This window comes from Lotus japonicus, chromosome 3 (assembly GCF_012489685.1).
Source record: "Lotus japonicus ecotype B-129 chromosome 3, LjGifu_v1.2".
NCBI classification, from domain to species: Eukaryota; Viridiplantae; Streptophyta; class Magnoliopsida; order Fabales; family Fabaceae; genus Lotus; species Lotus japonicus.
Genome location: NC_080043.1, coordinates 16128037 through 16151665, shown reverse-complemented (window position 1 = coordinate 16151665; position 23629 = coordinate 16128037). Strand labels below are relative to the sequence as shown.

At 41.0% G+C, this 23629-nt stretch overlaps 1 protein-coding gene across 1 annotated transcript in view; it reads right to left on the bottom strand.

Moving 5' to 3' along the window:
• Positions 1–17239, bottom strand: part of LOC130743673 (protein FAR1-RELATED SEQUENCE 5-like) — a 19129-nt gene extending 1890 nt beyond the window's left edge. The window contains exon 1 of the mRNA XM_057595904.1: positions 16984–17239. Within this exon, the coding sequence (XP_057451887.1) occupies positions 16984–17239 (256 nt within the window). The remainder of the gene's footprint in view (positions 1–16983) is intronic.
• Between the last annotated feature and the right edge of the window lie 6390 nt (positions 17240–23629).

Genomic DNA, 23629 nt, shown 5'->3' with positions numbered 1-23629 from the left:
TTTCAGATTTAGATTTCAAGGCTATGGACATTTTCCTCAGATCTTGCATCTCTGAGCGCTTCAGCTCATGGCATTTCAAAATGCTGATGAGTTCTTCTAAACTCATATTCTCAACATCTCTCGTGAGCTCTATTGAAGTCACTAAAGGCATCCAACTTTCAGGAAGACACCTGATGACCCTTATGACATGATCTTTGTTGTGTAGCTCTTGTTGAGAGGTCGTATGCCAGCTACAAGCAACTGAAATCTGGAGAACATTTCTTCAATGGACTCATTTGGCTCCATGATGAAGGATTCATACTTTTGGATTAAAGACAATGCCTTTGATTCTTTGACTTTCTTGTTTCCTTCATGAGACATCTTCAGAGATTCGAAAATGCCTTTCGCAAACTCACGATCTGTAATCTTCTGGTACTCTTCATAGGAAATAGCACTTAGAAGAATTGCTCTTGCTTTGTGATGTTGTGAGTACAGCTTCTTTTGATCTGCAGTCATCTCTGACCTTGGGATCTTCTTGCCATCTGCATCAACTGGATGCTCGTAGCCATCCACAATAATATCCCAGAGATCTGCATCGAAACCCAGAAAGAAACTTTCCAGTCTATCTTTCCAATATTCGAACCTTTGACCGTCGAACATAGGAGGCTTTGCATTGTAACCATCTCTTTGAGTTTCACTGGTGGTGGTAGCCATTGTTTTTCACACCGGCCCGGATCACTGAACACTGTTAGGTGTGGTAATCAGAACTTGCGCTCTGATACCAATTGAAGGTATGAAAAACGGTAGAAAGGGGGGTTTGAATAACGTTTTCAAGATAAAGCTTCCACCTTAAAGATTTTGACAAATCTTTCGAGAACTTAAGTGCTAAAGATAAGAGATAGAAAAGCACACAAGGATTTTATCCTGGTTCACTTGATAAATCACTCAAGCTACTCCAGTCCACCCGTTAAGGTGATTTCTTCCTTCTTAGAATGAAGGCAATCCACTAATCAGGTAAGAGTTACAACTGCACTTGAAACCTACAAGTGACTAACAATTACACTGACTTAGCTCACACTAAGATTCACTCTCTTAGTCTTCTCTAGGATCCGATCAACCTTGATCTCCTAAAGGAACTAAACAAACTGTTTATCAAAGAATTGTTTACAAGAGATTTGCTTCTAAAAAGCTAATAGTAAACTCAATGAATTTCAGATGAAAGAAAGCTTAGAAGAATTTGAATTTGTCTTGCGCGTATGTGAATGCTTCTAGCCGCTTCTTTCAGTCTTCAGCCTCTTTATATACTCCAAGGATTAGGGTTGAGCGTTGCATGGGAAATGCTACCGTTGGAGGGCAGTTCTGGAAAATCCAGCTTCTGCTGTGTCTGAGACTGTTAGGTAGGTCGTCAGGAAGGTACAGTTGCTTTTGTACTTGGATAGCGACTTGACCTTTAAACCTAGGAGACTTCTGATCAGGAGAAAGCTTCATGTTGGAACTTGTGAAGCCGGTTGATCAGAGTCAGAGGGAAAGCCCAGATCCTCTGACCATTGTTTCTTCTGATTCTGAACTCAGAGGGAAGTACATGGTCTTCAGAGTATCTTGCTTCTGGACATCAGAATTTCACTAATCAGCTTCTGGATCTTCAGAGTCTTCTACACCATCAGAATATCTGAGCCTTCAGTGTTTCTTGGTTATCAGACTTTCTGGATCTTCAGAACTTCTAGTGACTGAGTCCACATCAGAGTTTGTATAACTTCAGAACTTCTGAAGCTTTTCCACTGTTCATACTGAACATGGTGAATGCGAAAGCGTTGCTTGGGTCGCTCTTTATACACAGTGCTTCTGATTTGTGTGAGATTGAGTTGAGGTCAGAGCCTGTAAATAGCACACTCAGAAAAACACGTTAGAGTACCACAATTGTTCATATCAAAAGGTTAACTTGTAATCATCAAAACATAGAGTTGTACTACTAGATCAAAACTTGATCTTACAATCTCCCCCTTTTTGATGATGACAAAACTAAGATTTTTGATGAACAATTCTTAAACATTAAACTGAATTCACTCAGAGTTTAGAGATATAGAATAAGACTTATCCTGATGTGAATAGTTTATCTTGCTCATTATGAATTCAAGTCACTGCTTGATTCTGAGCTTAGCTCCCCCTGAATCTAATACTTGATGAAAACATTAGTAAAGTCTAGATTCTGAGCTAAATGATATAAGAGTTCAGAGTGAAAAACTTATGACATAGATGAAAATAGAGTAATCAGAGCGCATAAGTAATCAGAGTCACGGACAAGGTATCAGAGTCTTGGGTATCAGAGTCAAATTAGAATCACTTCAGAGGAAGTGAAATGTATTCCTTGTATTTGCCCAGTGACACATCTATGGTCATAAAGGTGGAACTCTTAAATTCTCCAAAAGAAAAATAAATCACACTAACACATCTTACACATCAAAAACTGGGTTTACTCCCCCTTTTTGTCATAAGCAAAAAGCTTGGGGTGTGAAAAACTTAGCTTGAAGTACAAGGTACTCCCCTTAGAGAAGGTCTAAGTTTAAAGACAATTAAAACGATGCATGAATCGGAGTTAGGCGAAATAAATAGAAGAGTTAATGCAAGAGAAGAACGTTTACCACCGGCCAAGGGAGTAAAGAGGAGGGTCATTTACCAAGAACTTAACCTCGAGAAACTGTAGGAGCATTAACTTTCAGAGAGAAAGTGAAGCCTATATAAAGCGTTGGAGAGAGGGGTAAGCCTCACAACATCATACCAGAGAAAAATGGCATCATACATGATCGCATTAGAGGAGCTGAGAAAGAGAGCCTTTGAGGAGGACTTGTTTCTCAACATTAGGCATCCAGAGGGTACAACAACCATCTCAGAGCTAACACGGACACTGCTGGAGGAGGACCTGCGTCCAGAGTTGAATAGAGACTTGAGGGAATTTCTTGCCTTCGTGGAGGAGGTGCAAGAACTCAGCCAGCTTGAACTAAAGCTGCTGGAAGAAAAAGAGATCTTGGAAAAGAAGCTCAAGACTGCAGAAGAGATTCTGGAGAGGGATGAGCTAAAAGACAGGCTCAACAACATCCAGTATGCACTGGAGCGTCTGGAGAAGGAGAGGTCAGAGCAGCGCCAGGAGTGCAGAAGAATGAGGAGGGATCCTCCATTCTAGGATTTTAGGAAAAAGAAAAAAAATGTATGATGTAAAAGCGGTTATGATGAATAATAAAAAAAAATTTGCAAACATAATGTCAGATATATAGATATATATGCATAGATAATCACAAACGAGCAAAGTAAAGATTAACAAGAAAGAGCCAGAGGTTAACGAAATAAAACACAGGTAAAGAAAAAGAAATCAAAACGAAGAGATCCTAAAGCTAGGGTTTATCAGATCGACGCAGAAGTTCCATCATCATTTGCTTCATTTCAATCAGTAGAGACTCATGAGTGTCAAGACGTTGTTCCACAATGTCGAGTCTGGACGAGTTTGGCTGTGTAGAACTAGAAGGAACATTCTGAGCAGCGTGAGGAGCTGAAGTGGAAGCAGAAGCAGCAGGAGTAAAAACTATGGGTGCAAGTGCTTGGCATCTAAGAGCTTCAGCCTCAGCTTCAAGTCGTTCTGTCTCTAATCTGGCTTGTTCAGCTTGAGCTGCTGCTTGACGTGCAGCTTCTTCTGCTTGTTCTTTCTTTCTTTTGGCTTCGTCAATAGCTTCAAGTAGCTTATGTCTCTGTTCTTGTTCATGAAGAGCCACCCTTCTAGCAAACCTTTGCTTTGCAGCCTCGATCCTCTGACTTCCCTCTGCATTCAGTAGCTGCATCATAACGGGAACTTGAGCCACTAGCCAAGTGCTCAGATTGTTCCACTCTTCAGCCACATGTTCAGCATTCTCGCTTAGGTCAGTCTGACCTTGCACATTGCGTAGCATCAATGAGGCTTCATGATGGAAAATATTGATGCACTCAGAGAGAGATGTGGGTCGGAGGTGAGTGTAAGGAATTATAGAGAGGTTGGTTTCAGGAGAGGCTGGGTGATTGCTGCTGTGAGCTTCAGAGGCACCTTGTGGAGAGCCAATGTTAAACATTTGAGCATTTGGTTCAGAGGTTCCAAGGTGAGGTTCTGAAGTTTCAACCAGAGGATGGGGTGATCTAACTGAGGAGTGGTTAGACACAGATTGTTCTGGTTCAGGTTCTGGTTGAACAGGCTCTTGTTGGTCAGGGGCAGGGTGAGCTTGTTGAGCCAAAGGGTCTGCCTCATGTAAAGGATTGGCCAAGATAGGTTCATCTGGGTCAACTAGACGTTCAGGTCTAGGGCCAGGATATCTCCTAGGGCTTGGACAAGTGAGATAATATTCTTCTAAGGTAAACACCTTTTCTTTTCTAACTTCCATGAATTTTCGAAGGGATTCAGAGTTGTTGGAAGGAGAAGAGTCAGCAACATTTGTTGGGAAGGATACATGTGTAAGGGCTGTGGAAGAGTCTGTATCCGTGGTTCTGGGAGCCAGACGTTCTGATGCTCTTGGGACAGAGTGATCGGAGGTTCTGGGTCCAGGTTCTGTTTGGTTAGGCTCTGGTTTCTCAGGGATGATGGGTTCAGAAGTTAATGGGTTGTACTGGATGGTAATGGGAGAGGTTGGTTCATCTGGCCTAGAGGGTTGGTTCTGGAGCAAATTCCAGAGAGGTGCTTCAGTAGGAGAAGGTTGGAAAAATGAAGACCTTGGGGAATGTGGTGGAGAGGTGGTTTGTGCAGCTGGTTGGGACTCAGGAATGGGAGTGAGTGGATTTGAAGATTGTTTGAGCATGGCTGATATGGGGAGTGCATCAAATAAATTCAAATCATCATCAGAAGCAACTGCAGACTTACTTGATTGTGCTGATGATCTTGTCACTCTAGCAGGAGTTTCAATTCTTCTGATCACTTCAGCAGCTGGTTCCACCCGAGTAGGCTTCATCACAATTCTGACCTGCTTCTTCTTCTTCTTAGGAGAAGGAGGACCATCCTCATTATCACCATCATCACCATCATCTGGCTTGCTGGTTTCATCATGTTTTCTCTTGGATTGACCAGCCTTCTTCCCTTTGGTCAGAGGGACATCTGATTCCTCAGAAGATTCTTCTAGGATCATCTTCCTCTGAACTTTCTTCTTGATAGGAGAAGGAAACTCTGGAGCTGGCGGCAGTCTGCTGAAGAATTCATCGAGATCAATTTCATAGCCTTGAGCCCTTAGGTCTTCAACATAGCACCTAATGGCTTCAGGATTGTCTGCCTGTGTCCACAGAGGGTAGTCATTCAGAGGCACCCTTCTACTTCTGATTTCAGAAGATGTGTCTTCATGGGCAGGAGCAATCTTCTTCTTGACTAGGCCCATTTTCTTTAGAGAATTCGCAGTGAAGACATCACTGACAATGGTGGTCAGATCCTCTGTGCATCCAGCATTGACCAGATCTTGAATGAGGCCACTCTCAATGAAGAGATCAGACAACAGTCTCCCAAGGGGGATATACTTGATTGCTGACTTGATGGAGGCAGTAGTCCTAGACTTCCGGATACACTCCTTCAAGTAGGAGAACAGGAAGTAGGGAAGGCAGATCTTCTTCTTGTCTTGGATGAAGAACAACATCGTCTTCTGGTTGAAGTTGATGTAGTCTGGGGAACTGCCCTTTGGTCTCTGGTTTATGCAGTTGAGCAGAATCTTGTGCCAGATCCTGAGCTTGGGATAAAGGTCCATCACTTTGTAATTAGTCTTGCCCGGTTTGTAATTGGTGTACAGGGCCTTGTTGGTCTCATCCTTCGTCTTGGGTTTCAGCTTCGATTTAGTGAATTGGAAACGATACCCAAGAGCAGTTTCTGCACCCAGCAGATTCACGAAAGACTTCTCTGTAATGATGATCTTCCTTCCAAGAATGTGAGATACCACCTGCGTATCATCGCAGTCGGCGTGCTTCCAGAATTCCTTGATCAGTTTGTCATACACCGGTCCTCGAAGCCTGTTGAAGTAATTTTCCCAACCTTGAGCTTGGACTTCAGGACGAAGATCATACCCATTTGTAGCAAGGTTGTCGAGGTCGAATCTCCATTCTGCCAGTACTTGAGAGCATATACGCAGTGAACGGCACAGCCCCGTTCTGCAATCGGAATAATCTGCTCTTGAGCTTGACCTTGATCTTGATTCGGATTCTCAGGACCCCTTTGACCTGTTGCTAGACCAACTACCATATGAGGGAACTGGGTTGCATCTGCAGTAGCTCTTCTGGTTTGACTCACCATTTTTGGAGCGGTTGAAGGTTTAGGTAGAAGATGAAGGTTGAAAGATGAAGAGAGATCGAGAGAGAAATCGAGGGTAAGCGGTTTTGAAATAGCAGAAGAGAGAGAGAGTAAAAACCGAAAGTGAAGGAGATCGTGTGTGTATAGTGGGTTTTGACAAATAACCGTTGTTGATTCAAAAAGCAATTTAAAATCAACGGTTGAAAATTAAAGATAGATAGTAACAGTAAATACACATATCACACACAGGAGAGAAGCACATCTACACGCAACATGACAGACTGTCACACGGGCACAAGGAACTATGCATCAGAAATACTGACACACGTGTTGCTATCTCAGCTTCAGAGTCAGTACCAATGGGTACACACACTCTGATTGAGTTACCTTCTGGACTAGACATCTTCTGATCAAGAAGTATCATAGTCAGAGGTTCTGATCCATCTTCACTCTGGACAAAAGTCCATGTTCAGATTTTTCAGAATAAAATTAAATCTATCCTCTGCTAAGGGCTTTGTAAAGATATCTGCCCATTGATGGTCAGTATCAACAAACTTCAGAAGAAGTACGCCCTTCTGTACATAATCTCTAAGAAAGTGATACTTTACCTCAATGTGCTTTGCCCTTGAATGCAAGATAGGATTCTTACTCAATGAGATTGCAGCAGTGTTATCACAATAGATTGGGATATTGCTCTCAAGGATCTGATAATCCTCCAGCTGATGTTTCATCCAGAGCATCTGAGTGCTGCATATTGCTGCTGAGATATATTCTGCCTCTGCAGTTGATAGTGCAATGGTTGATTGCCTCTTGCTTGCCCATGAGACTAGATTGCTTCCCAAAAATTGACAATTTCCATAAGTACTTTTTCTCTCTGTTCTATCTCCAGCATAATCAGCATCACAATAACCTGAAAGCTTATACTCTGATGTTTTCTTATACATCAAGCCAAGGTTAGTGGTGCCTTTCAGATATCTTAGGATCCTCTTAACAGCAGTTAAGTGGGTTTCCCTTGGATCTGATTGGAAACGAGCACATAAATGAACACTAAATAGTATGTCTGGCCTAGATGCAGTTAAGTATAGAAGTGAACCTATCATGCCACGATAGAGCTTCTGACATACTTTACCACTTTTATCTTCTTTCTCCAGAATGCATGTAGGATGCATTGGAGTCTTGGCCACTGTAGATACCAGCATATTGAACTTCTTCAGAAGTTCTTTAGTGTACTTGCTCTGATGGATATATGTTCCTTCTGGTGTTTGATCAACTTGTATTCCCAGAAAGTACTTTAATTCTCCCATCATACTCATCTCAAATTCAGCCTGCATCATCTCAGAAAATTCTTTGCATAGAGATTGATTAGCAGAACCAAATATAATATCATCAACATAAATTTGCACAATTAAGATATCATCTTTATAAGTCTTGCAAACAAGAGTTGTATCTACTTTACCCCTTACAAACTCATTCTCCAGAAGGAATGAGCTGAGTCTCTCATACCATGCTCTGGGAGCTTGCTTCAGACCATAGAGTGACTTCTTCAATTTGAACACATGGTCTGGCTTCTTCTCATCTTCAAAACCTGGGGGTTGATGAACATAGACTTCCTCTGAAATATAACCATTTAGGAAGGCACTCTTCACGTCCATCTGATGTAGAACTATGTTGTGATTCACTGAGAAAGAGATCAGCAGTCTGATTGCCTCTAGTCTTGCTACTGGAGCAAATGTTTCAGTGTAGTCTATTCCTTCCTGCTGGCTGTAGCCTTGAGCAACTAGCCTTGCCTTGTTTCTGACTACATCTCCTTTCTCATTCAGCTTGTTTCTGAATACCCATTTTGTTCCAATTACATGGACACTCTCAGGCTTCTTCACTAAGCTCCAAACATCGTTCTTGGAGAATTGATTCAATTCTTCTTCCATGGCCAGAATCCAATCCTTGTCCTGAAGAGCTTCATCTATGGACTTGGGTTCAATTACGGACACCAATCCTTTCAGACTGAGCAAGGTCTCTTCAGAGGGTCTGAAGGCTGATCTGGTTCTGACTGGTTCGTCTTTGTTGCCCAGAATCAATTCCTTAGGGTGAGCTGCAGTGATTCTGCTCTTCTTCAGAGTTTGTGAGTCAGAGGGACCAGCTTCTTCCTCTGGTTCATCTTCCTCTGGCTCAGCTTCCTCTGGAGCTTTGCCTTTGTCAGAAACATTAATGCTTAAATCTGCAAACTTCTCAACTAGCTTTGACTGGTCAGAGTCAAGCTTATCGTCAAATCTAACATGAATAGATTCTTCAATAGTCTTAGCATCAGTATTATAAAATCTAAAACCTTTAGATCTCTCAGAATAACCAAGTAATAGACATTTAGAAGATTTAGCATCAAATTTATGCAATCTATCCTTAGTATTGAGAACATAACAAACACAACCAAAAGGATGAAAATAAGAAATGTTGGGTTTTATGTTCTTCCACAATTCATAGGGAGTCTTATTCAGAATTGGTCTCACAGAGATTCTGTTCTGAATGTAACATGCTGTATTTACTGCCTCTGCCCAAAAGTGCTTAGCCATGCCAGTTTCTTGGAGCATGGTTCTAGCCATCTCATGAAGAGTTCTGTTCTTCCTCTCAACAACACCATTTTGTTGAGGAGTTCTGGGACAAGAAAAATCATGTGCTATTCCATAGGAATCAAACAGACTCTCAAACTTGTCATTCTCAAACTCTCCACCATGGTCACTTCTGACACGCACAATCCTACAAGCCTTCTCGTTTTGCACTTGGGCAATGAAGGTAGAGAACACAGCATGAGACTCATCCTTGCGGGTTAGAAACTTTACCCATGTCCAGCGGCTATAGTCATCAACGATAACCATCCCATATCTCTTGCCACCTATAGACTCAGTTTTCACTGGTCCAAAAAGGTCGATATGCAGAAGTTCCAACGGCCTTGAGGTTGAGACAACATTCTTTGCCTTGAAAGGGACTTTTGTGAATTTTCCTTTCTGACATGCTTCACAAAGAGCGTCTGAAGCGAACTTCAGATTGGGTAAGCCCCTGACAAGGTTTAGCTTGCTCAGCTGAGAAATCTTTCTCATACTGGCATGCCTTAACCGTCTATGCCATACCCACTGCTCTTCATTAACAGACAGAAGGCACTTCACATTCTGAGCCTCCAACTCAGATAATCTGATCTTATAAATGTTGTTCTTCCTCTTGCTGTTAAACAGAACAGAGCCATCGATTTGACTTACAGCCCGGCAGGACTTTTGATTGAATATAACATCATAACCCTTGTCAGCTAATTGACTTATAGACAATAAGTTATGTGTTAAGCCGTCTACCAATAACACATTATCAATGCATGGACTACTATCTACACAAATAGTACCAGTACCAACAATTTTACCCTTTTCATTTCCTCCAAAGCCAACTTCGCCTCCAGGCTTAAGTTTTAGCTCTTGGAACATACGCCTTTCTCCCGTCATGTGACGCGAGCATCCACTGTCCAGATACCATGATTGGTGTTTCAGTGGAGCTATCAAGGATATCTGCAACATAGATAATCTTGTCCTTAGGTACCCACTTTCTGGGTCCTTTCTTGTTAGTTACCCCAGAGGTTCTGATCACCTTGGGTGTCTCAACATGATATTTTAAAGGAATATTTGCATGATATTTAGACATAGAGAAAGATCCCTTTTTAGGAGGGTTTTTAGCAACTTTAGCAGGTAAAGGATCAGGCAATATGGTACCAGAGGGAACAAAGCATTCATACAAGGATTTAGCTTTAGACACAGAGGGCTCATTTCTAATTGGTTTAGAATAGCCAATGCCATGCATTCCATTTCTGCTTACGCCATAGATCATTGAAGCCATTAAGCTTCTATCCACGCTTTTAGCTAGGAATCTTTGAAAATACTTTTCATACTTAGACTCATTTCTACAATCAGAGGCATCACAAGCAACAATTTCTTCTAACTTAGCAATCTGGTTCTTAAGCACAGAGTTAGAATTGATCAAAGCATGATTATCATTTTTCAAATCAGAAATAATTTTCTCATGTTCAGATGGAGTCTTGGAAACAGCAGATAAGTCCTTTTTCAGCTTCTTATGCTTAGACAATAAGGAGTTATACTTATCCATGATATCAGACAATGCATGTTTCAGTTCAGAGGTAGAGAAAGAAGCGAATAACTCATTTTCATCGTCTGAGTTAGGATCTCCTTCCGATTCTGAGTCAGAGTCAACAGCTCCCTTTGACTCTGCTTCTTTGTCTTTGACAATAGCCATGAGTCCTCGGACTTCACCATCAGAGTCAACATCCTCTGACTCTGATTCATCAAATGTCACCATCAGACTCTTCTTTGTCTTGAAGTGCTTCTTTGGCTTCTTGTCCTTCTTCAACTTTGGACAGTCACTTTTGTAGTGCCCTGATTCTTTGCACTCAAAGCATGTGACTTCCTTAAGTGAGGACTTCTTCTGACCTGAGGATTCGGACTTTCCTTTTGCCTTTCCAGAGCCTTTGTATTTGCTCTGCCTGTGCTTCCAGATGCGATTGAGTCTCTTGGAGATCAGAGTCAGCTCATCTTCATCAGAATCTTCTGATGCCTCTTCAGATTCCTCTTCTTCAGCTTGAAGAGCTTTTGACTTCTCAGCCTTAGCCTTTTCAGATTTAGATTTCAAGGCTATGGACTTTTTCCTCAGATCTTGCATCTCTGAGCGCTTCAGCTCATGGCATTTCAAAATGCTGATGAGTTCTTCTAAACTCATATTCTCAACATCTCTCGTGAGCTCTATTGAAGTCACTAAAGGCATCCAACTTTCAGGAAGACACCTGATGACCCTTATGACATGATCTTTTGTTGTGTAGCTCTTGTTGAGAGGTCGTATGCCAGCTACAAGCAACTGAAATCTGGAGAACATTTCTTCAATGGACTCATTTGGCTCCATGATGAAGGATTCATACTTTTGGATTAAAGACAATGCCTTTGATTCTTTGACTTTCTTGTTTCCTTCATGAGACATCTTCAGAGATTCGAAAATGCCTTTCGCAAACTCACGATCTGTAATCTTCTGGTACTCTTCATAGGAAATAGCACTTAGAAGAATTGCTCTTGCTTTGTGATGTTGTGAGTACAGCTTCTTTTGATCTGCAGTCATCTCTGACCTTGGGATCTTCTTGCCATCTGCATCAACTGGATGCTCGTAGCCATCCACAATAATATCCCAGAGATCTGCATCGAAACCCAGAAAGAAACTTTCCAGTCTATCTTTCCAATATTCGAACCTTTGACCGTCGAACATAGGAGGCTTTGCATTGTAACCATCTCTTTGAGTTTCACTGGTGGTGGTAGCCATTGTTTTTCACACCGGCCCGGATCACTGAACACTGTTAGGTGTGGTAATCAGAACTTGCGCTCTGATACCAATTGAAGGTATGAAAAACGGTAGAAAGGGGGGGGGGTTTGAATTACGTTTTCAAGATAAAGCTTCCACCTTAAAGATTTTGACAAATCTTTCGAGAACTTAAGTGCTAAAGATAAGAGATAGAAAAGCACACAAGGATTTTATCCTGGTTCACTTGATAAATCACTCAAGCTACTCCAGTCCACCCGTTAAGGTGATTTCTTCCTTCTTAGAATGAAGGCAATCCACTAATCAGGTAAGAGTTACAACTGCACTTGAAACCTACAAGTGACTAACAATTACACTGACTTAGCTCACACTAAGATTCACTCTCTTAGTCTTCTCTAGGATCCGATCAACCTTGATCTCCTAAAGGAACTAAACAAACTGTTTATCAAAGAATTGTTTACAAGAGATTTGCTTCTAAAAAGCTAATAGTAAACTCAATGAATTTCAGATGAAAGAAAGCTTAGAAGAATTTGAATTTGTCTTGCGCGTATGTGAATGCTTCTAGCCGCTTCTTTTAGTCTTCAGCCTCTTTATATACTCCAAGGATTAGGGTTGAGCGTTGCATGGGAAATGCTACCGTTGGAGGGCAGTTCTGGAAAATCCAGCTTCTGCTGTGTCTGAGACTGTTAGGTAGGTCGTCAGGAAGGTACAGTTGCTTTTGTACTTGGATAGCGACTTGACCTTTAAACCTAGGAGACTTCTGATCAGGAGAAAGCTTCATGTTGGAACTTGTGAAGCCGGTTGATCAGAGTCAGAGGGAAAGCCCAGATCCTCTGACCATTGTTTCTTCTGATTCTGAACTCAGAGGGAAGTACATGGTCTTCAGAGTATCTTGCTTCTGGACATCAGAATTTCACTAATCAGCTTCTGGATCTTCAGAGTCTTCTACACCATCAGAATATCTGAGCCTTCAGTGTTTCTTGGTTATCAGACTTTCTGGATCTTCAGAACTTCTAGTGACTGAGTCCACATCAGAGTTTGTATAACTTCAGAACTTCTGAAGCTTTTCCACTGTTCATACTGAACATGGTGAATGCGAAAGCGTTGCTTGGGTCGCTCTTTATACACAGTGCTTCTGATTTGTGTGAGATTGAGTTGAGGTCAGAGCCTGTAAATAGCACACTCAGAAAAACACGTTAGAGTACCACAATTGTTCATATCAAAAGGTTAACTTGTAATCATCAAAACATAGAGTTGTACTACTAGATCAAAACTTGATCTTACAATTGTGACGCTGATTATGCTGGAGATAGAACAGAGAGAAAAAGTACTTCTGGAAACTGTCAATTTCTGGGAAGTAATCTAGTCTCATGGGCAAGCAAAAGGCAATCAACCATTGCACTATCCACTGCAGAGGCAGAATATATCTCAGCAGCAATATGCAGCACTCAGATGCTCTGGATGAAACATCAGCTGGAGGATTATCAGATCCTTGAGAGCAATATCCCAGTCTATTGTGATAACACTGCTGCAATATCATTGAGTAAGAATCCTATCTTACATTCAAGGGCAAAGCACATTGAGGTAAAGTATCATTTTATTAGAGATTATGTTCAGAAGGGCGTACTTCTTCTGAAGTTTGTTGATACTGACCATCAATGGGCAGATATCTTTACAAAGCCCTTAGCAGAGGATAAATTTAATTTTATTATGAAAAATCTGAATATGGACTTTTGTCCAGAATGAAGATGGATCAGAACCTCTGACTATGATACTTCTTGATCAGAAGATGTCTAGTTCAGAAGGTGACTCTATCAGAGTGTATGTGCCCATTGGTGCTGACTCTGAAGCTGAGACAGTAAACGTGTGTCAGTATCTCTGATGCATAGTTCCTTGTGCCCGTGTGACAGTCTGTCATAATGAGTGTAGATGTGCTTCTCTCCTGCGTGTGATATGTGTATTTACTGTTACTATGATGTCTTTAATTTTCAACCGTTGATTTTAAATTGCTTTTTGATCAACAACGGTTACTTTTAAAAACCCACTATACACACACGTTCTCCTACACTTAAGGTTTTACATTCTCTCTCTCCAGTTTTTCAAAACCGCTTACCCACGATCTCTCTCTCTCTCTCTCTATTCATCATCTTCATCTTCCTTTCTACCCATTACCTCCAACCGCTTCAAAAATGGTGAGACAAAACAGAAACGAAGCTGCTGACGCAACCAGGTTTCCTGTAATGGTAGTTGGTCAAGCTACAGGACAGGTAGGTCCTGAGGTTCAGAGAAATCAAGGTCAAGCTCAAGAGCAGATGATTCCGATTGCAGAACGGGGCTGTGCCGTTCACTGTGTTTATGCTCCGGAAGAACTCCAAGTACTTGCAGAATGGAGATTCGACCTGGATAACATAGCTGCAAATGGGTATGATCTTCGTCCTAAAGTTCAAGTTCAGGGATGGGAAGAGTACTTCAACAGGCTCAGAGGACCAATTTATGACAAATTGGTCAAGGAATTCTGGAAACACGCTGAGTGTGATGATACTCAGGTGGTTTCGTACATAGCTAGAAGAAGGATAATCATCACGGAGAAATCTATTGTGAATCTGCTGGGTGCACACACTGGAACTGGGTATAGATTTCAACTGACTGAATCCAAGTTGAAACCCATAACAAAGGAAGAAACCAACAAGGCCCTTTACACCAATTACAAACCGGGCAAGACCGATTACAAGGTGATGGATCTTCATCTTAAGCTTAGAATCTGGCACAAGATTCTGCTCAACTGTATCAACCAGAGGCCAAAGGGCAGTTCTCCTGACTACATCAACTTCTGCCAGAAGGCGATGCTATTCTTTATTCAGGATAAGAAGAAGATCTGTCTTCCTTTCTTCTTGTTCTCTTACCTGAAAGAATGCATTAGGAAGTCCAGAACCACTGCATCCATCAAGTCTGCTATCAAGTACATTCCTTTTGGAAGACTTCTCTCAGATATTTTCATTGAAAGTAAGCTTGTGGAAGATCTGACCAAGGCTGGCTGCACAGAGGATCTGACCATGATTGTGAGTGATGTCTTCACATCCACATCTTTGAAGAAGATGGGATTGGTCAAGAAGAGGATAGACCCTGCTCATGAAGATACTTCAGATGAAGTCAGAAGAAGAAGAATCCCTCTGAATGACTATCCTTTGTGGACTCAGGCAGACAACCCAGAAGCTATCAGGTGCTACGTTGAAGATCTATGAGCACAAGGCTTTGAAATTGATGTAGATGAGTTCTTCAGAAGATTGCCACCAGCAATAGAGTTTGACTCTCCTCCAAAGAAGAAAGTTCAGAGGAAGATGGTCTTGGAAGAATCCTCTGAGGAATCTGATGTCCCTCTGAAGAAGAAGAAGAAGGCTTACCAGTCTAAGAGGAAACATGCTGAAACCACCAAGCCAGATGATGGTGATGATGGTGATAATGAAGATGGTCCTTCTCCTCCCAAAAAGAAGAAGAAACAAGTCAGAATCATGGTGAAGCCTACACGTGTGGAACCTGCAGCTGCAGTCATCAGGATGGAGACTTCTGCCAGAGTGACTCGCTCTGCCGTGCGTACAAGTAAGTCTGCTATCATTGAATCTGATGATGATTTAAATTCTATTGATGCACTTCCCATTTCTACCCTCCTCAAACGCACATCCACCCAACTCACTACAATACCAGAGTCTCAACCTGCTGTTCAAACCACATCTCCACCAAATTCCCCAAGGTCTTCATTCTTCCAACCTTCCCCACATGAAGCACCTCTCTGGAATATGCTTCAGAACCAACCTACAGGAACCTCTGATCCAACCTCACCTATTACCATTCAATACAATCCATTAACATCTGAACCCATTATTCTTGAACCCTCTGAACCTGAACTCACAATTCCTGTCCAACCAGAACCTGAACCCAGAACGTCTGATCACTCTGTCCCCAGAGCATCAGAACGTCTGGTTGCCAGAACAACTGATACAGATTCTTCCAGTGTATATACCCCTGTATCATTCCCAACCAACGTTGCTGACTCCTCACCTTCAAACAAGTCTGAGTCACATCGTAAATTCATGGAGGTCAGAAAAGAAAAAGTGTCTGACATCCCAGAATATTACCTCACGGTCCCAAGACCTAGGAGATACCCTGGACCTAGACCTGAACGTCTAGTTGACCCAGATGAACCTATTCCGGCTGACCCTTTACATGAGGCAGATCCTTTAGCTCAACAAGCACAACCTGACCCTATCCATCAAGAGCCAATTCAACCAGAACCAGAACACTCTGTGTCTAACCACTCTTCGGTTAGATCACCACATCCTCTGGTTGAAACTTCTGACCCAAACCTTGGAGCCTCTGAACCAAATGCTCAAACCTTTAACATTGGTTCTCCTCAAGGTGTTTCTGAGGCCAATAGTAGCAATCACCCAACCTCTCCTGAAGCCAACCTCTCCATAGTTCCCTACACTCACCTCAGACCAACCTCTCTCTCTGAGTGCATTAATGTTTTTAATCATGAAGCTTCATTGATGCTCCGCAATGTGCAAGGTCACACTGACCTGAGTGAGAATGCTGAATCTGTTGCTGAGGAATGGAATAATCTGAGTACTTGGTTAGTAGCTCAGGTTCCTATTATGATGAGGCATCTGATTGAAGAAAGAGATCAGAGGATCGAAGCTGCTAAGCAGAGGTTTGCAAGAAGAGTGACTCTGCATGAACAACAGCAAAGAACTAAGTTACTTGAAGCTGTTGAAGAGGCCATAAGAAAGAAAGAGCAAGCAGAAGAAGCTGCACGTCAAGCAGCCATACAAGCTGAAAATGCAAGATTAGAAGCTGAGAAACTTGAAGCTGAAGTTGAAGCTCTTAGATGTCAGGCTCTTGCACCAGTGGTGTTCACTCCTGCTGCTTCTGATTCCCTTCCAGATCATCAATCTGCTCAGACTGTTCCTTCAAGCTCTACACAGCCAAGTTCTTCCAGACTTGACATCTTGGAACAACGTCTCAACACTCATGAGACTCTGCTGACAGACTTGAAGCAAATTCTTCAGGAACTCCTGCGTCGCTCTGACAAGCCTTAGTTTTAGGATTTCTTTCATTTTTCTTAACTTTATCTTTATTTTTATTTCATTTGCATTACTTACTCTGGTTTATCATTGCATATATATATATATAAATGACATTGTGCTTCCAAATGTTTTTCTTTATTCATATAATTTATGTTATTACATCATACATCTGTCCCTAAATCTAGAATGGAGGATCCTTCCTCATTCTTCTGCACTCTTGGCGCTGCTCTACCCTCTCCTTCTCCAGACGATCCAATGAATACTGGATGTTGTTGAGTCTGATGTTAAGCTCCTCCCTCTCCAGACTATCTTCTGTAATCTTGAGTATCTTTTCCATTGCTTCCTTCTCTTCCAGCAAATTCAGCTCTAGCTGGCTGAGCTCCTGGATTTCCTCCACGAAGGAAAGGAATTCTTTCAGTTCCTTTTCCAGCTCTAGACAAAGGTCCCCTTCAAGCAGTGTCGTTGTCAGCTCATGTATTGTTCGTGTACCATCCGGGTGCCGAATGTTCAGGAACATGTCTTCCTCGAATGTCTTCTTTCTGAGCTCTTCTAGTGCAACCATGTATGAAGCCATTTCTGATTATGGTATTGATCGAGTTGTGAAGCTTACCCTCTTCTCCATCGCTTTATATAGGCTTCACTTTCTCTTTGACAGTTAATGCTCTTACAGTTTCTCGAGGTTAAGTTCTTGGTAACTGAAGCTTCTCTTTACTCCCTTGGCCGGTGGTAAACGTTCTTCTTTTGCATTAACTCTTCTCTTTAATTCGCCTAACTCTGATTCATGCATCGTTTGATTTATTTTAAACTTAGACCTTCTCTAAGGGGGAGTACCTTGTACTTCAAACTAAGTTTTTCACACCCCAGGCTTTTTGCTTATGACAAAAAGGGGGAGTACAACCAGTTTTTGATGTGTAAGCTGTGTTAGTGTGATTTATTTTTATTTTGGAGAATTTAAGAGTTCCACCTTTATGACCATAGATGTGTCACTCGGCAAATACAAGGAATACATTTCACTTCTTCTGAAGTGATTTTAGTTTGACTCTGATATCCAAGACTCTGATACCTGTCCGTTGACTCTGAATACTTATGCGCTCTGATTATTCCAATTCATCTATGTCATAAGTTTTTCACTCTGAACTCTATATTATTTAGCTCAGAATCTAGACTTTTCTAACGTTTTCATCAAGTATTAGATTCAGGGGGAGCTAAGCTCAGAATCAAGCTGTGACTTGAATTCAGAATGAGCAGATAAACTATTCACATCAGGATAAGTCTTATTCTATATCCTTAAACTCTGAGTGAATTCAGTTTATTGTTTAAGAATTGTTCATCAAAAATCTTAGTTTTGTCATCATCAAAAAGGGGGAGATTGTAAGATCAAGTTTTGATCTAGTAGTACAACTCTATGTTTTGATGATTACAAGTTAACCTTTTGATATGAACAATTGTGGTACTCTAACGTGTTTTTCTGAGTGTGTTATTTACAGGCTCTGACCTCTATTTCATCTCACACAAATCAGAAGCACTGTGCTTAAAGAGTGACCCAAGCATCGCTTTCGCATTATCCATGTTCAGTCTGAACAGTGGAAAAGCTTCAGAAGATCTGAAGTAAATCAAGCTCTGATAAGGACTCAGCTCACTTGAAGATCTGATGATCCAGAAGATCTGACAACCAAGAGACTCTGAAGGCTCAGAAGCTCTGATGGTGAAGAAGACTCTAACGATCCAGACTCTGAAAAGTGAAGACTCTGAAGTCCAGAAGCAACTGGCTCTGAAGACCATGTACTGATCCTCTGAAGTGAAGATCAGAAGGTACAACGGTCAGAGGATCCAAGCTTCCCTCTGACTCTGATCAATCAGCTTCACAAGTACCAACACGAAGCGCTCCTCTGATCAGAAGTCTACGAGGTTAAGGTCAAGTCACTATCCAAAGTACAAAAGCAAAGTGTACTATCCTGACGACCTACCTAACATCCTCAGCCACAACAGAAGCTGGAATTTCCAGAACTGCCCTCCAACGGTAGCATTTCCATGCAACGTTCAACCCTAATCCTTGGAGTATAAATATAGGCTGAAGATTGAAAGAAGAGGCTAGAAGCATTCACACACGCGCAAGAAATATTCAAATCCTTCTAAGCTTTCTTTCATCTTGAATTTCATTGTGTTTACTATAAGCTTTTTAGAAGCACCTTCTTTGTAAACAAGAACTTCATATACAGTTGTATAGTTTGCCTTTAGGAGATCAAGGTTGATCGGATCCTAGAGAAGACTAAGAGAGTGAATCTTAGTGTGAGCTAAGTCAGTGTATTGTTAGTCACTTGTAGGTTTCAAGTGCAGTTGTAACACATACCTGATTAGTGGATTGCCTTCATTCTAAGAAGGAAGAAATCACCTTAACGGGTGGACTGGATTAGCTTGAGTGATTTATCAAGTGAACCAGGATAAAATCCTTGTGTGCTCTTCTATCTCTTATCTTTAGCACATAGTTTGTTTCGAAAGATTTGCCAAAATCTTTAAGGTGGAAGTTTTATCTTGAAAACGTTATTCAAACCCCCCCTTTCTACCGTTTTTCATACCTTCAATTTCCATTCACGTTGTCTTATTTACTTTGACGATTGCAACCTTTCTTAAGAAGGAAGTTTCTTCATCCGACGTTAACTGCAAAAGTAGTTTTTCGGGTTAAATCGATTCATACCGCTTTTGGATCGTTTACTCCAAATGCAAAAAACCTGTTTTGAGTTCTAGAGTTCTGTCGCCAGAATCTCACTTAGAATCCACAGAGGAATGCACAGGAAAAATCGGAATCGCCAAATATTCATTTTGTCCACGTCTTCTCTCTCCTATAAATAGCTAAAAAAACAAAATATCTCACCACATTCATCACTCAAACTCGGCCCGCGAGCAAGGAAGGAAAGAGGGAGAGCAAGTATTTCGCCGATTCTTGACCGATCGTCGTGCTGCAATTGCTACGTGTCGGCATCGTCGCTGAGGGTTTGAAAACTATCCAAAAACCCATTTTTCCACTGAGGGTTTGTTTTTTAAATCAAAAACTCACGACTTAGCTTAGTGTCAGTAGGATTAGTTTCTATAAACGTCGTTGTTAACAACCTCATCAATTTTTTTTTTCAAAATTCCAACTTTGAATTTTTAAGCTTAAAACCTTGATCAAATTATCCCTATTTCAATTTTTGACCCGATAACTTTTCCAAGCTTTAATTCACCCTAGATACGACCCATGATAACCTAGGAATCAAGTTTGATCGAATAAAAAGCGCTGAAACACTAAATTTAGTGTCACAACCGAGAGCACCATTTAGGGGAGGAAAATTTTCTCTTTTCGCGAAAACATGTCTTCTCGTGTTAGGTTATCATACTCCGAAGCTTTTAATGCTTCGTCTGACGTTAATAAATATTGTTTGGTTAATTTTTACTTGTTTTGATTGAATTCTGCTATGTTTTATCAAAAGGTTCGATTGTTGAAACCTTGGGAGTTGTAGGAGAAGTGAGTGAAGGAACCCTGCCGTGTCAAACTGGACGACCTGAGGGTGAGGGGAACTTACTTTGCTAGATAATGACTTAGGCGTCGATAACTTCGACTTGCTTATTGTTTATGCTTATGATTGATTAAGCTGATCTGGAAAATGTTTTATGAGACTTCGACCGTTGTTAATCAATAGAGACGTGTGTCTCCGTTTTCTGAGGCTTCGACCGACATATGTGTTGTTGTTTGATTATTTTTATGGTTGTTGATGATTGATACACATGTTATACGTGTTAAGTGGTTAATCATAGGATATGTTGATGTATGTGCTCATGTTTTGTTGGATTGTACTGACTATATTGTGCAATTATACATATAACTGTTGAACGTCAGAGTGTGGGAAAACAGGAAGTTATGTCATACTAGTGACGAGATTTTGAGAGAATGTTTGATGGGACGAACCGAGGTTCGGGTCCTTTTCGTTTTTAGTGGATCGAGACCTTCTCAGGGAGTTACTTGGGAGGATGAGATCTTTTAAACTTATAGAGTTAGAGACAAAAAGAAATGGAAACTATTTTACAAAAGAAATTCATGATACACTAAACAACATCCGAACACTTTAAGATAATGATAACAATATCTGAAGGAAGCTTAGGGCTTAGAAATAAGTTTTGAAAAAAGAGAAGTGTCGACGATCCAAGTTTTGGGGAAACCCTGTGTGCTTTGGCACTTTGCTCGATGAGCAGTTTGTTGTTTGACTATCTAAAGGATAAGTCGGGGAAACTAATAAGTTTCAAAGTACATTGGTACTCTTTTGCTCGATGAGCAGTTTGTTGTCTGGCTATCTAAAGGATAAGCCGAGAAACTAATAAGTTTCTAAGTACATTGATACTCTTTTGCTCGCTGAGCAGTTTTGATCATCCGATGGATGAGTCGAATGCCTCGAGTAGTCATCAGGGGCGTTTACACTCTTTTGTTATTTGAATACATTTTTGTCGCATGATAGAAATTCCGCAAGTGTACGGATAAATAAAAAGATATCGAACCACAAGGATAGTTGTTTATCAAATTGATCAAGGAATTTAGTGTTCAGAATTGTAAAAAGAAAACAATATAAGTTTGAATTTTTGTTGTGTTTAACACACTTGTGATGAAGAGCAAGAATTATAATTCTATTAAAAGAAGTACCATGGGTAAAGTTTCACTTTGTCCAATTATGTTTCTTACAACCAAGTCCTTATATGAAATTTAGAATCCTTTCTATGGTCATGTAGCCTTTACCTTCACTTGTTAATACCTTAATCAAGCAAATCATTCAATCTCAGGTTGCTAAGCCTAATACCTTAATACCTAGTCAATTCAATTGAAGAATTATTATTCTATGTGTTAGAACATGTTGTCATGCATTTTGTCAAAACAACCGATTGTCGAAGCAGATGCCGTGGCATCTGACCTCGTGAAGCTAGGGCATCAGTCCTCAGCTTGTGTTTCTGTTGTGGGCCCTCTGAAGATTTACTGAAGATATGTTTTTGAGTTACTTGAGGAGCAAGTAGCTATTCCAGAAGGGTTTATTTGTTGGGTTGTTATTTGTTGAAACAATCTTTGTTAAAAGATTGGTTTCTATCTTTACTTGTGCAATAAGAAACTGAATCTATCAAGATTGCGTTTTGAATTGCTGTTACTGCAATCTGTTTCTTCAGCCTGTGCCAACCCTAAAGCCCATGCTACCGCTGCTGAAGTCTATTAAAGGATGAAGACCTAAAACATGAAGGTGTCGAAGCTGATAGAGAGAGAGATCGAGTGTTTTAGGATTTGTGTTTGTGCTTTGTCCTTTGTTGGTTGTGAATCTGTCTTTGCTCACTGATTCTATAAAGCAAAGAGAGATTCTGTGTGTTTGATTGCGTTCAAACTCTACTTGTTTATTGTGTTCACCAATCACTGTGGCAGTGATTGAGAGAAAGTGAGAGGGGCTCTCATACTTAGGTTGAGATTCTAAGTAGAAATACACTGGGTAGATTAGGAAGTGAACTATGAACTGAGTTGTTCATGAGTGTCTATAATTCCTGAATCTTGAGATAGTGGATTTCCTTTCTTTGGGTGCAAACCCTCCAGACGTAGGTGAAAGTTTTCACTGAACTGGGTTAACAATTACTGTGTGTTATTGTTTCTGTTGTTAAGTTTTGTTTTACTGCTAAGCGGTTGTCGAACCTCTTGTCCCAGCATCGTGCAGGACAATCGTATCAGAGGGAACCTGAATTACAATTGGCATCAGAGCAGGCACCCTATTCTGGTTGGGTGAGCTCCAGGGAGTTTTATTCAAGTTCTCATGGATAACAAGGAGGGAGGATCAGTCAATAGGCCACTCATTCTGGATGGTACTAACTATGACTACTGGAAGGTTCGCATGACAGCCTTTCTCAAATCAATTGACAACAAGACTTGGAAAGCTATTGTCAAGGGTTGGAAGCACCCCACTAAGGCTGAGGTTGAAGGCACCTCTACTACTGCTGTGGAAAAACCTGAAGAAGAATGGACCAGTGTTGAAGATGAAGCTGCTCTTGGAAATTCAAAGGCTCTAAATGCTATCTTCAATGGAGTTGACAAGAATATGTTTAGGCTGATCAATACGTGTACTGTGGCAAAGGATGCTTGGGAAATTCTGAAAACTGCACATGAAGGAACTACTCGAGTAAGGATGTCAAGGCTTCAGATGCTTGCTACTCAGTTTGAAAATTTGATGATGACTGAAGAAGAGACTATTTCAGAATTCCACATGCGTGTCCGTGACTTGTCTAATGCTTCATTTGCTTTGGGAGAACCTATGTCAGATGAGAAGCTTGTAAGGAAGATCTTGAGATCTCTTCCTCAGAAGTTTGCTATGAAAGTCACTGCAATTGAGGAGGCTCAAGACATTGAGAACATGAAGGTTGATGAACTTATTGGTTCTTTGCAGACATTTGAGTTGAAACTGAGTGGAAAATCTGAGAAGAAGAATAAGAGTATTGCTTTTGTGTCAAACACTGATGAAGGTGATGATGAAGACTGTGAGGGTGAAAATCTTTTTGAGGCTCTGGCCATGCAAGCAAGAAAATTCAACAGAGCATTGAGAAAGATTGACAAAAGAACCAGGCCTAATGTCCAGGACATGAAGTTCGATAACAAACCCAAATTTTCTAATTCACAGAGGAAGACCAAAGAAGAAGAAAGATCTGGTCATAATAAAGGAGTGCAGTGTCATGAATGTGAAGGATATGGTCACATCAAGTCTGAATGCGCCACTTATCTAAAGAAGCAGAAGAAAGGTATGATGGTAACTTGGTCAGATGAAGACACTGAAGATGAGGAAGAGATATCTGCAAACAAAGTCAATGCTTTCTCTGGAACCGTCTATGAGTCTGATACAAGTGATGAGGACATTACAGATGAGGAACTGGCTGAGACTTACAAGCTGCTACACATCAAGTGGGAAGA